At 56.6% G+C, this 13,798-nt stretch overlaps 1 protein-coding gene across 1 annotated transcript; it reads right to left on the minus strand.

The window, feature by feature from the left end:
• Positions 1 to 5,822: 5,822 nt before the first annotated feature.
• On the minus strand, positions 5,823 to 10,288 carry KCNK15 (potassium two pore domain channel subfamily K member 15). Its single transcript, XM_009985557.2, has 2 exons — positions 9,997 to 10,288; positions 5,823 to 6,736 (listed from the first exon to the last, which is right to left on the minus strand). The coding sequence occupies exons 1-2, from the start codon at positions 10,277 to 10,279 to the stop codon at positions 5,823 to 5,825; spliced, it is 1,197 nt and encodes a 398-aa protein (XP_009983859.2). The 5' UTR covers positions 10,280 to 10,288.
• Positions 10,289 to 13,798: the final 3,510 nt, after the last annotated feature.

Consider the following 13,798-nt stretch of genomic DNA (forward strand, 5'->3'; position numbering starts at 1 on the left):
CTTTCCAGCCTGCGTCGGTGAACGTGGTAATTCCCCAGGGAGTTTGCAAGTGATTAGGTGTTCTCAAAATGTGGCTAACGAGTCTTAAACTCACACTGCCATACTCCCCTCTGCTCAGTGACCAGCGTCCCGGTGACCAAGCAGCCGCACGTCCATCCCCGGCCCCAGCTGCTCACCCGCCGCAGCAGCCTCGTTCCTGGGGAACCTCAAGCTCTTCTCGTGGTGTAGGCACCCTCCTGCCCTCCCTTCCCTGCGGTAGCTGCCCTCATCCTGGTGGAGGAGAGGAACTGGGGAGAGTTTCTTGTAGCATCTGGTTCTTTGCACTTTAGTGGCTGAAACGGAGCAGGAGCCCGCACCAGCCCTGGGCAGAGCACCAGCAGACAGAGGCGATGCCCCAACGATTCTCCCTTCGTGACTTCCCAGGAGCCAAAACGGCAACCAAAGCCGTACTGCTGAGCCCTGCTCTGCCGGGTCAGCAGACAGCCGGTGCGTTTCCGCTGCACGCTGGGCACCTCATGTGGACTCGAGACTCCCCTGGCGTGGGAAAGAGAGGGCTTTGCCTCACAGAGGGGCTGTCCAGGCGCCCGCGGCCTGTGGGCAGAGCCAGCTCTGCTCGCTCAGTGGCGACGGGGAAGAATCGAGGCATGCCTCCTGCTGAAGCTTTCCAGGAGCTAGGTTTTCATAGATGCTTGGACACCGCAGGCTGGGATAGCTGCCCACTGGGGATCCAGATCCCACTAAACACCATCCTGGAACTTTTAATCCTGCAGCAGTTTTTTCTTTGGGGCCATTGCTCCTTACCCAGTGCTTCTTGCTGGTCTCTGCTGTGATGATTCCATCTCCTTGACCCTGGAGCTCATTTTGGCTTTGTTTGGAGCAAGGAAGAGCGAGGTTTGGAGAGCAAATCCAAGGCATGTTCTGCCAGCCTCATGGCGCTGGGCTTGCCTTCCTCCTGCAAGCTGCAGGCTGCTCCCTGCACCAAGTGGAAAGGGCATCCTGGGGATGCAGTGCCTCACCCCGGACCTCCTCACACAGCACTGCCATGGCCTGCCACCCACCTGGGATGCCAGTGTCCTGCCTGCATTTTGTGGCAGTCCTGAATTTGGACTGAAGGGGATCCTTCCTTTCCTGTCCTTGGTAGAAGCTAAGGGTCGTCTTCAGCCCACGCAGGCGTGATGTGCCACACAGATGGCCAGGAGAAGGCAGGAACAGGGAGGGGGCTGCCTCTGTGCTGGCCAGGGAGAAGGGGAGCTCCCAGCGAGCTTTCCTCCAGGTTCCCTTTGCTTTCCCCTGCACCTGCTGCTCCCTACATGGGTTCTCCCTTCCCTCTTGATACGAGGCCTTATTCCAACCCGAGGGGTCCGAGGCTGCCCACAGCATCTCTTTGCACTGAAGCATCCATCCCGCGCTGCCCGCGGGGAGCCCTGGGGCAGTGCTGCAGAGCTGGCCTCTGCTCAGGGATGGAGCCACCACCCCCAGCCCATCCACGCTCTCACCTCCCCAGCGTCAGCGTGCTGGCACTGCCTTTACCCCCACTGCCAGGGGCCTGGCCACCGTCTGGAAATCTGCTTTCACGGGGTTAAACCTTTTAACTTCATTAATTGCTCCACAAAAACCGGTAGCTTCGTAGGGGCACTACATGGCTGCTGCCTCTCCTCTTGCCTTTCCGTAGGAGTGGGGGCAGCTGATCTGCTCTTTTGGGCCTCTGTAACCCTCTCCAAAACTTTTTGGAGGTTTTTAACATCATCTGGTGAGATGTGATCTCCGTGGAGCCAGAGGGAAGGCAGGCGATGGAGCTGGGCAGCCTGCTTGCCACCGTGGCGAGTTGCTTGCAAGGTGTGTGGGCTGCCTTGGGTGGAAGGTGGGACGCTGTCCCGGCAGCGCTGGGGTGCCACCGGCCGCTCCGCTGTAGTCGGGAGAGGATTCTGCTATACTTTCTTTCCTGTCTGTAGGTTTTATTCAGACAATATGTAACGATTGAGTGATTTACAATTCAGTGTTAAGCTAATGAAAATGTTGATAATGGTGATAATAAAACCTTTTTTTTTCCTACGGTGTGTTGGAGGTTTTTTGTGGGGTGTCTCTGCCCTCTCCGTTGCCACCACTGTTATCTGCAACCTGAGATTTCAGCTGGCCCATCCCTTCTCCTTGTGCCCATGGGCAATGAGAGCAGCTCGTGGTGCGTCCCAGTGCTCTCCATGGAAGAGCCCTCTCTGAATCAACCCCAGCTTCAAACCTGTGTTTCCTTGTGCCATTTCCAGGTGTAACTTGACTGTGGGCATCTCCAGGCCCTGACCTAAGCTTGCTGTCAGCTTGTACTCTGCTCACTACCCCAATTGGAATCTGCCTCCTCCTGCACTTTTCTTCCCAAGTTCCTTCGTGGTCAACGCTGGCCAGTCAAGGTTGATTTTGAAACCCTGGAGGTGAAGATGCTGCTGGCAGAATAAACTACCCCTGGCCTGGCCCAGGCTGTTGGGAACACTGTGAGTCAGCGTGGGTGCAGAGGGGAGCCTGGGCACCCTCAGGGAAGGAGACCCATGGGTGTTAACTATGGGTGCAGCTGCTGCCTGGTGTTGGATGGCCTCGAGCTGCGAGCCCTCGGGTGGGGAGTGTTTGGGGGCTCTGGTGTGACTCCTGCTGTGGGGGGAGGTGGTGAGAACAGGCAGCATTCCCCAGGGAGCTTCTGCAAGCCCTTTTCCCATGGGAATTACAAGGGATCACAAAGTCCCAGTTCACTGAGAGTTTCTTAAAGGTTTTTCTCATGCCATCAAATCCCTCTGCAGGTCATCAGGGCAGAACCCAGGGGTGGGGTGGCTTCCCACCCCAGCCACAGCCCTAGGGGAGCAGTGGTGGAGGGAGGAGGAGGATTTCCCCAGCAGCGCAAGTGTGTGGGAGGTCAGGGCAGCCCAGCCCAGCAAGGCACCGGTAGATGAACAGCATCTCCCGCCATCAGACCAGCACCAGCTTCCAAAAGCAGGATGGGGCTCAGGCAGTCACTACGCAAGCTCCCCAGCAGCGCTGCCTCGCCGCTCAGGCTGCACAAAAGCAGCAATAAACCCGAGCAGGTGCCCTGCTTTCTGCGCCGTCAGCTCGTTACCAGCTCCATCGTCTGCCCGAGACAGGCTCCGCGGTGCAGGTGTCACCGCCAGCCCCGGTGCTGGTGCTGGGCTTTGCCTTTGCACTGTTGCATGGCGGGATCTGCAGCACGAGCACGGAGCCACCGAGCACTGGCAGCACCACGCTGAGTCCAGAGGGAGAGTGCAAGGCTGGCTCAGCCTCCGGATTGTGGTGGTTCTCCTGCTTCCAGCTCCAGAAGAGGTGAGTTGCACTGGGGCTATGCCGTGTGGGCTCTGACTTGTGCAGGAATTGAAGAGCCGCTTCCTTCCACGAGAGCAGAAGGGTGAGAGGTGCTGGCTCTGTCCTGGCCACTCGGAGGGTGTCCCAGGTTCAACATGGAAAGGGCAAGAGATCTCCATCTGCTGCATGGCTCTGATGGTGGGGCACCCCAGCACACCCAGCCGTGGAGAGGGTGGGGGAAGATGGGACACAGCAACAAAGGGCCTGAGCTGGTGGGATCAGCATGAAATGACACCACTGAGAAGCCAATGAAAGCCTCATTTTAAGCCTGTTTTATATGCTTACAGCTTCCCTTCTTCCCCCCTCCTCCTCCTCCTCCTTTCTATTTAAACCAAGGCTTACACAGCTGGCCCAGATTTGGGGCCACTGGCACAAAGTGATGCAGCTGCTGAGCACCCAGAGGGGAGAACTGCAGCCAGGGCATTCTGGTGGTGGGAGGCTTTCCATCTCCCTACCCCTGAGATCCCAGGGGAAAACCTGGCAGGGAGCAGGCAACCATGCCAGACAGCATCCCCCAAATAAAGGCACAAAGCAAGGAACCCCCTGGGTACCCAGGCAGCAGCAGCCCCACTGCAGACCTGCCCTGCCAACACTGCTCTGCTCCCCTGCCAGCTGGCGCTGGCAGTCAGAGCTCCTGCCCAGCCCTGGGCTTCCTGCTTGGCCACCGCTGGTCTCGAAGCCCAGGTCCCTGCCGTTGTAGAGACTGGAACAAGAAAGTCCCAGTCATAACAAGCCTGCACAGATTTGGGGTGACATCAAAGGCCAAACCTGCCTCCAGGGAAGCTCAAGCACCAGGAAAGGTTGGAAACATGAAGGTCACTGGCCAGGGAGGGTGGAGGAGTCCAGGGCATTCCTGTGGTGGGGGGCAAACACACCATCCCACAATGGGCAACAAGACCCGGCTGCTTCTCAGCTCTAGGACAGCCACTCCACCTCCCTCCTCCCTCTGATGCCCAAACATCCACAGGGATGATATCCCTGGATATAAACACTGCCCACACCCCCATGGCAGGGGAGCCAGCCCTCACGTATCCCTGCAGCCGGGCAGGGCTGGGGTTTGGGTTTGGACACATCCTTCTGCTCCCCCTTGTGACAAATAACCAACCACCACCAGCTGGATTCACCTTTTATTAAACTGCCCAGAACAAAAAGAGGAGAGAGCAAGTCTGCCTTGAGGCTTTCCCAACATGGGCACTCTGCATGCCTTCCCCACCACGAAAAGGGGATCTTCCTCCAGGAAAACCCCCTCAGAAGGTATTTTATATAGAACTGAGAGTGAAAATGTCTCTTTATTGGGGAAAAAAAAGGGAAATGGAGCTGCTGTCAGAGCCCAGTTCTGCTTTCTTGCAGGTGAAGCAGGATGAACATGAGCCACACCGGGTGGCACCAGCTGGAAACAGCCTCCCAGGCAGGGCTGCGCGGGTACTGCATCCGCCTGGAGCCGCGCACGGAGGTGGGATGCCCCCGCCTCTGATAACCCTGGCAGCAATGGGCACAAACCCAGGGGCTTGTGGGGACGGGGAGGAGGCGAGGAGCAGGCAGCAAGCTGGGCTGCCAGCTGGCGATGAAGGAAAGGGTGGTTTTCACTAACCATCTGCACAGGGCCAACCCCTTTGCAGGTGGCTGTACGTGGCTCAGGGGGCTCTCCCTGAGGCTGGGCCCTTCGCAGGGCCTGGGCTCGTCCCACAGGAGGGCTGTGGTCAGGCTGGAGTTCAGCTTCCCCTGTGAATGGGACACAATCATGGAGAATCTACCAGTAGGGAGGTCAGGGGTGCTGGTGGGTGGGTGGACAGCTGGACCTCCAGCTTCCAAAATCACTGAGCCAGCCACGAGCCTGCACTGAGACCTGGAAGGCTGGTCGTGGGAGATGCAGTGCGGTGAAGCTGTCCCCATGTGCTGCGCAGCAGGACTGCAGCCCGTCCCCTCCTGCCCACCCACCAGCTGCAAACCTGCTGCGTGGCACCAACTTACCTGCCCCTGGTGTCAGGGGACACCTTAAAGATCCACAGCCTTACAGGGCTCACTAACATGGGCTTTTCTTTTGCTACTCTCAGCAAGTGCGATCCAGCCCATGTAGCAAGAGGCATGTGCTGGCAGCGGCCACAGCCAAGGTCAGGCAGGGTGGGAGGGTGGCAGTGCCTCCGTTTGGGAGCAGGGAGGTGGGAAAGCAAACCTACAGCTTGCTGGACTTCACATCGGGGGCCTCTTGCCAGACCCAAATCCTTGAACCTACTTGGGAGGAAAAAGCAAAGAGAAACTAACAATGTCATTCAGTGCCTGCAAAAAGGAACGAGTGTTTCTCAACAGGGTTTAAAGGCTCCTCCTGGACCCTGCGTGGGGGTGGCTGCCAGCTGAAAGGGGAGAGGAACAGAAGAAACAAGAGCAGTAAGAAGGACCTGACAAGTCTGTTCTTAATTTATCATCGTAGTAAGACTCGAGCACTGAGTACGGCTCGGCGCACACTCCTAGATGGATTTCCTCCGCAGCCGGGGGTGTTGCCGGCAGTGAGGACTGTTGGATGATAAAGTGCTCCCTGGGGAAGAGCCGGTCTGACCCCGCGTGCTCAGGGAGACCTCGTCAATTTTGTAGGAAATGGAGTTGTAATAGACAGGGTTGGTGTGGCAGCTCAGGGTCTCGGGGTGGGAGGGCACCGGGCTGCCGCACAGCTGAGGTCTGTAGCACAGGCACGTGCAGAAGGAGGGGACCGCGGCCGCTGAGTTGGCCGACTGGCGCCGCTGCCTCTCCGCGTCCTCCTGGATCAGTGGGATGAGGTTCATCTGGCTCGTTCTGTCCTCCACGGGGAGAAAAATAGCATTGCTGCTGCGGCTGTCCTCTTTCGGCTTGAGGTGGATGTTGTTCCGAGCTTTCCTCAGCGAGGCGCGCTCCTCGGCATCCCGCCGCTCGTCCTCCGAGTTCATCGTCAGGAACCGCAGCACGACCAGGTTGAGGAAGGCGCCGATGACGGTCAGGCCCACCAGGATGTACATGAAGCTGAACGCCACGTATGGGGGCTTCTTTTGCAGAGCCTCGTTCTTCTGCAGAGCCACAAAGTCTCCAAAGCCAATAGTGGTCAACGTTATGAAGCAGTAGTAATAGGCATGAAAGAAAGTCCAGCCCTCAAAATAAGAGAAGGCTGCTGCGCCGATGCACAGGGTCCCCATGCAGGACAGAAAGCCAACTAGGACCATGTTCTCCATGGAGACGTTGGTTGTCCTCATGCCCAGACACTTCTTGATCTTTTTGAGCAGCAGCCGCACGACAGTGTTCATGCGCTCGCCCAGGCTCTGGAACATGACCAGTGTCAGGGGGATGCCCAGGATGGCATAGAACATGCAGAAAACTTTGCCGGCGTCCGTGCCCGGGGCGGCGTGCCCATAGCCTGCGAAGGAAAGGGGAAAGGCAGTGTCAAGCTCTTGCCGGGGTTTCCAGCCAGGCTGACCTGGGACCAAGAGATGCAGTAGGAGAACGGAGGGAAAATGGAAAATGAATCAGTATCAGACTGCAGGCAATGCTAATGGGGCCATGGGATGCCATGTCTTTTGGGATGATGTACCATGTGGGCAGAACCTCATTTGGCCTCTAAAGAAAGAAGGTACTGTCCTGATCGCCCCAGGCTTGTATGAGGTTATGGAGGCCAAGAAGAGCCCTAGAGCTGGACGGGGCTCTGTGAGCCTGCTGCAGCTCACAAGCAGTTTAGAGGCCATGATGCTGTGCCAGCGCCAGGTGGGCAGGGTAGCCTGAATCCCCACAGAGCGGGACAATGGAGGGTCTGCGGGATGCTGAGACCAAGAGCACCAGGTCACCCTGCCAGTCCTGTCCACAACCCTTGCAGGGCCACCGCCACCTCCCTCTGGCATCCGCTCCTGGCCCTCCTGTCCCCTGCGCCCTCCAGCACCACGTGCATCTTTTGCTCTCGTCTATACTGATTGTTTGCTGCTGTTGGGTAGGAGCTATAGGGCCCCTGTGCTATAGGGTCAGTGCCCACAGGAGCAGCTAAGTCTGGGAGGACTTCTGCAGAGCAACTTCGGATGTACTCAAGTAAGTCAGACCTAAAGGGCTCAGACCTGAAGCACTGCTGGATCGTGGGGGAGGAGGGGTCATGCTGTTTTAAATGCAGGGATGTATTTATGCCACCACAGCCCTGTCAGCCCTTGTCCCAGGGACAAGGAGCTCAAGGAGGACAAGGTTCTCCTTGAATGCCTTCTGAGATTTCATTTCCCCACCTCGCTCCAAGTTTTCGAGCTGTGACTCAAGGATACACACAATTATACCGTGAGTCGCAACGAGTCTTCCGGACTTCAGTGATTCCGCGCCCACCTCAATTACAGAAACTTAACAGAAATCGGTGGCCTCTGACCCAAGCGGATGAGTAACTAACTCAGAGCAAGGGAGTCACGCGGGGGAGTAACGGCATCCAAAGGCCTCCAAGCCTTTCTTTCCAGTTTCTATGGGAAACTACCAGGGCTGGAAACTTCCTTTCTGAAGGCGCCTGCAGAACAGCGCTGGCTCCTTCCCATGCTGCTGTGTTGCCATTTGCAAACAGCTATTTATATTTTCAGTTTTTCCAAGTAACCATGTGACTTTTGCATAAAGATATGGGCGAAAACCCGCTTTTTTTTTTTTTTTTTATTTGTCAGTCTTGTTCAAAGCTGTGACTTGGCTTCACCTCTGTCTCTGCTGCCAGTGGATTTCTAGGACTCTTAGGGAAGCAGTTAGCATGCAGTGATGGGAAGACCAGAGGATGATCACCACATTGTCCCAGGCTCCTGAGCACACCTCCTGCTCGAGGAAACTCCTGCAATGGGACAGAGCTGGGAGGCTGAGGACAGCGTCATCCTCGACTGTGTGTTGCTCCAAGCTGCAAGCCGGCAGGAAGGGACTGGTTTCTAATTGCTCTGTCTGTTCATAAACCCATGCAATCAAAAATGATAAACTTAATGCCTGCATGTCACACTTCACAGAATACAGAGCAGACATGAGACTGCAGTGGGGGAAAAAAAAACCCAGTCAGATCCAGGCTTAATAACCAGTGCAATTATCAGGTCCTAGGCTACGAGATAATACAGGGACAGCAATAAGGAGGTAAATTATAATGATCCAGAAGAGCAGTAAGTGGAAAAACAGTTGTTGTACCCTGAGAGACGCCCGAAAGAGCATTCGACTGATGCTTTCAAAATGACAAAGGGAATTAGAAAGAGTAAACACAGCTACATTAACATTAAAACTGAGATTTGGAGCACAGCCCAATGTAAAGAGATCTGACGTGCCAGCATTTTACAAATATGGCACCTGGGCTGAAATTATTTATGGCACGGGGTGTGTGATAAGTGTAGTGATTGTTTGTCACAGTCAACAGAAGAATCGTGTAAATGAAGCTATAACCTGTCACGAGATGATGGAGATTTTCACTGGAGCCATTTATCCTACCTCCTGCTGTGGCCTGACATTAACCATGCCCTGAACCCCATGCTGTTCACTGGCCACGTGCGTTGCCAGCAGCATGAACCCCACAGCACATGGCTGAACCCCACAGCACATGGTGTGGGGGCCCGTGGAGCCCCTGGGGAAGGGCCTGCAGGGTAGGGGCACGTGCAGAAGGACGTGCATTACCTCTTGTCCCCTGGTAATGCAGTGCAGTGGATCCCGCCAGCCCTCGTCCTGAGGGATGATGCTTTCACTACCAGACGTATTTCGCTCATCCCAAGCCCCTCAGTAAGGCTCAGCCCCGTCCTGCAGACCAGGAGGTGGCTGCTGGCCGTGGAAGGGCAGGATTCAGCCTCAGGGTTCCTGCCTCCAAAACACGTCTGCTGACTGAAATCCCAGCACGAGCAATGACATGAGCACAGCGTCCCATGCCTGTCTACCCCATGGGATGCTCAGGGTGCGTGGATTAATACAAGTGGATTAATTAAACAATGCTCAACTCCCATGTGGCTAATCTCACCTAGAATTAAGGCAATCCTCATTCAATTTAGTCTCATTCTCCTGCAGAATCGAAGCGGGCAAACGAAGGCACTGGGCTGTAGTATGGGTAAGTGTGTCTACATGGGGGTTTAATGCGATTCAGTCACTCCCCTCCGAGCTAATTGACTCCCATCTCTCTGCAGGTTCCCGTACAGGCAGAGCGAGGTTCAGTGCCTGGTGGCTGTCCTGGTTCCCTGAAGCAGGTCTCATACAGCCAAACATCCAGAGTTTTGAGCTGGCAAAGAACCCAACAGTTCTTGCCCAGCTCTTCAGCCTGGCTTGTGGCGACAACGCTGCACAGATGACAGACACAGCTCTTACCTCTGCCCTCCTACACCCCTGCCAACTTCGGCAGCTGCCTGCCCCAAAGGTGCCTGCAGAAGCTCCGCGTGCTGCCACCTCCCTGGCACAAGCACCCCCGACATCCCCAGAACCGGGCGGCCCCCAGCCTGCCCGTAGATGACCTCTCCCACCGCTGGGCACTGGGGGTCCCACAGGGTCACCTCGGGCGGTGACCAGCCTTACAAGGGTGAGACCTGCCTCTCCTATGTGGGCAACCCCTCGGGCCGTCCTGGGGCACCCAGGGGTGCTGGAAGTGTGCGAGGCCGTGGAGGTGCGGGGTGGAGGGATGTGGTTGGAGGGGAGCAGGGCACGGGCCGGGCCGGCAGCACTCACCGATGGTGGTGATGACCGTGATGGCGAAGTAGAAGGAGCCGGCGAACTTCCACTGCCGCCCGGCGCGGTGCGGCTCGGCCTGCAGCACCAGCCGCTCCAGCTCCCGGTAGTCGTCGGCGGAGAAGCGGTACTTCCTCCGCAGCTCCCCGCGCTTCTGCTCCAGCAGCCGCTTGCGGCCGCTCTCCGCCTCCGACTCCAGCGCATCGAAGACGGCGGCGCCCACCAGCAGGTACGAGAAGATGCAGAGGATGAGGGCGGCCGTGCGCAGGTTCTGCCGCTTCATGGCGAGGGGCGGCCGCGGCGCCTCAGCCCGGGCTCCGCATGGCCCCGCGCCCGCCGCCCCCCGCGGGCCCCGCCGCGCATCCCCCGCGCCCGCCCGGCCCTGCCCCGCGCCCGCCGCGCCGCCCCCCGCGCCCCGCCTGCGCGCCCGCGCACCGCCCCCTGCGCGCCCCGCGCACCGCCCGCTCCGTGCCCCGGCACCGCGCACTGAGTCCCGCCGCACCGCGCACCGCCTCCCCTGGGCACCGGGCACCGCCTCTCCTGGACACCGGGCACCGGCTGCTCCGGGCACTGGCTGCTCCGGGCACCAGCTCCTGCGGGCAGCACGCACCGGCTCCTCGGGCACCAGCTGCTCCAGGCCCCGGCTCCTGCGGACACCAGTACCAGTCCCCGTTCGCACGGACTGGCTCCTGCACACCCCAAGCCCACTCCGCCTGGCAGCCCCGGGCTGCAGGTGAGCCCTGGCGAGGCCACGCCTCATCCCATGCCAGTGACATTAATAACGGTCCCTTTCCCCAAAGTGGCACCTGGCTGCCTGCTCCCAGGCTGGAGGAGTTTTCTGCACCAGTGTCCTCGCTACCTGCCCTGCCTGGAAGCAGGGGCCTTGGGGCTGCCGTGGCTCCCACAGCCCTGTGGTGCCATCCCCGTGCAGGCAGCCCTGGCCTCCGCTGCTCCAGCCGGCTCTGGGCAGGGAGATGCCGCTTCTCACCCACAGCAGCGAGGACCGTACCGCAGTGCGTGTTGTCTGTGTTCTCTGCTTTTTCCAGCCGGTCATTGGAGCAGGTGGTCCAGCCTGTGGTGTCCAGTGCTGGTTTAAGAGAGCAGAAAGGGATAAAATAACCAGGTTGAGTGTTTCTGCTAATTCCTCTGGCATGTTCATCAGATGCTGCAGGCGTGGGGGGACGCAGAGCCCGCCAGCCCTGTGCTGGCGTCGGGGGCAGCGAGCAGAGCCTGCCCGTGCTGATGCACTGCCGACAGCCCAGGTCGGCTCGGGGGTGTGGGGAAATTAGCTGTGGTAGGAGGCAGAGTCCACGAAGTGAAGCCCCTGTTTCTCATTACTGGTTTCCTGAGTTTTTCTGTAACACTTATGTTTCACTTTTAAAAATATAAAGATACTTCTCTGAGTTGTATGTTGCAGGAGATAGTGTCTCCTTCAAGACATAAACTCTCCTTCTTTTGCCTGGGAATAAAACAAACAAGGAAAACAAACCAACGAGCAGGCTTACATCCCTCTTCATCCATTTTACTTCTCTCTCTGGAGAGGACAAGATGTTTAGGGCTTTAATTGCAGCAAAGGAGGTTTGAACTGGTCATAAGAAAACCTTTTTAACCATGAAGGCAGCGAAGCACTGGAACAGATTGCTTTGGGATATTGTGGCAGCCCTGTCACTGGAGGAGTTTAAAAATAAGATAAGCAGATGTCTGGATCTCTGCTGAAGGTGCTCTGGGTGCAGCTGCTGCTCTCCTGGAGCAGGGAATGACTTGCTGCCCTCCTGAGCCCCTTCCAACCCTGTCCTCTGCATTTCCATGGTCAGCCCGAGGGACACGGTGCCCTTTCCTGCTGTAATCATGAACTCTTTTTCACCCTGAACACTTGGCACTTCCCTCCTCCTTGCTGAGTCTCTGTGCCAGCACCATTAGTGAAAGTTGTTACTGAAGAAAAAACACAGGCTCCAGCATCCATCACCAGCGGCACAAGCTGTCGGTGGATCGCTGTTTGACATGGTAGCGCTTGCAGCCTCCTAAATCACACGGCAAAGCCTCCGCTGGAGGAACGTGTCTGTTTTATGTTCTCCATGGTGTCGTTTGCAGCCCTGCTAATGGGGCCCGGGATGCTGTCAAACCTCTGGACCCAGAGCGATGTGGAGGCTGCCTGCTAGAGAAGAAGCGCTTCACCTCCTGCCATCCAGCTGCTGGTGATTTTTTCCATTGGCCAACAATGACATCTCACCTTGAAGACACGACGCAGTGCTACTAATTGAGCTCCTGTTGGTTCCGTTGCAGAGGAAGGAAATCTCACAGTGAACATATCACCATGTGCATGTCACACATCTTTTAGGAGGCATTCTGGGGCCTCCAGTGCATTGCAGGCCAAATTCTGGAATCCCCAGGTTATGTCTGGAGCATTAAGCTGATGCTGTAGCATGTTGTGTGCTGCTCCATGCAGACATTGGGCCAACATGCCGGGGCAGGTTCAAGCATGCAAACCCTGGGAGATGCTCTCCATCCACAGGAGAAGACAAGCGGAAGCTACTTGCATAGTTTCCTTTAGCAGCAGCATTGATCCTAGATGGTCATGGACTACCTAAATCCTCCAGTTTGTTTCCAAACATGTGTCTGTGATGACAGCCAGCAGTGCTTGGGCAGAGATGGCCTTCTCAAAGCACTGCCTACACAGGGAGGGTCTGTGGATGGGATCTCACTCTCCCTGTGGCTGTGGCCATTTGGGGCAGAGGGTCCATCTCCACCCCCGCTGTATGAACAGCTCTCAGTGCTTCCTCAGTGTGGTAGTGGACAGTGTGGCCCTGTCCTCTTTGGGCCTTGTGATGGATTGACCTTGGCTGGCTCCAAGGTCTTCTCCTGACCACAGAAGGAATCTTCACCTGGCAGTGTCCTGTGGCACGGATCTCCCCTCTGCACACCTTTCCCTGCTACCTTGGGGGTTATAGAGATTCAGGCAAATCCTTCTTCTGGAAACAATGGAGCTGCATTGGAAGAGGGTCTCATTCAGCAACAGGCACGATGAAACCGTTGCTATCACTCCCATGGGGGCTTGGGACATCACTGGTTTCTCCTTTTGGGGTTTGCTTTTACCTCATGCAGGTCACAGGCCCCTGCGGAATAAACACTGTTCAGCAGGAACAAGGGTAGCAGGATCCATCTCCTGGTACGAAACCCTCAGTAACAAATCCAGCGGAGATGAAACCAGGATCATGTGGCAGTAATGCACACAGCCGTGTGTTCTGCGTGGGGTTGTAGGCTTCGCAGTTAAGATGGTGCTGAAATGAGCCTGCTGTGATTTCACCGTCTCACCACTCACGCGTTGCTTTTTCCTGCCCATGGTGAGCACGGGGGCCTGAGCGAGACCAAAGCGTGTCAGACGACCGTGGTGCAGGACAGTTCCTCCTGAGGCACTGGGAAATTTCCCGCTGGGAAGCTCCCTCATTTCAACCTTTGTCTTTCTCCCAACTTCGCTGCACTTGAGACAGGTCAGGTGAGAGCCACAGGAAGGGCAAGATAATGTACTTTATCATTGATTTCCAGCGAGAAGTTGCATTATGAGATTAAATGTCTCATTTTTATTGCATGGGGAGGCAGAGAGAAGGCAAAGCTCTGAAAATAAAATAGACATTGAAGTGATGTGTTTCTGTTGTAAGGTGCTTGTGACCAGGAACAATCGTACCTTGTTTGTTCAGTCCTTTGGAGGTGAACTTTGAGAAGCTGCTTCCTTCTGAGGTTGGTAAACAAAGTTAAACCTCATCTATGTTTAAACCAGTGCCTAATTAATGTGTGTAATTGTCCC

Source organism: Tauraco erythrolophus, chromosome 18, assembly GCF_009769465.1.
Source record: "Tauraco erythrolophus isolate bTauEry1 chromosome 18, bTauEry1.pri, whole genome shotgun sequence".
NCBI lineage: Eukaryota > Metazoa > Chordata > Aves > Musophagiformes > Musophagidae > Tauraco > Tauraco erythrolophus.

What these genes read in the sequence shown, in the direction of transcription:
- KCNK15 (XM_009985557.2), bottom strand. Translation starts at nt 10,279, where the DNA reads ATGAAGCGGCAGAACCTGCGCACGGCCGCCCTCATCCTCTGCATCTTC. An exon ending in CACGGTCATCACCACCATCG is followed by an intron (nt 6,737 to 9,996) that starts GTGAGTGCTGCC and finishes TTTCCTTCGCAG; the next exon opens with GCTATGGGCACGCCGCCCCG.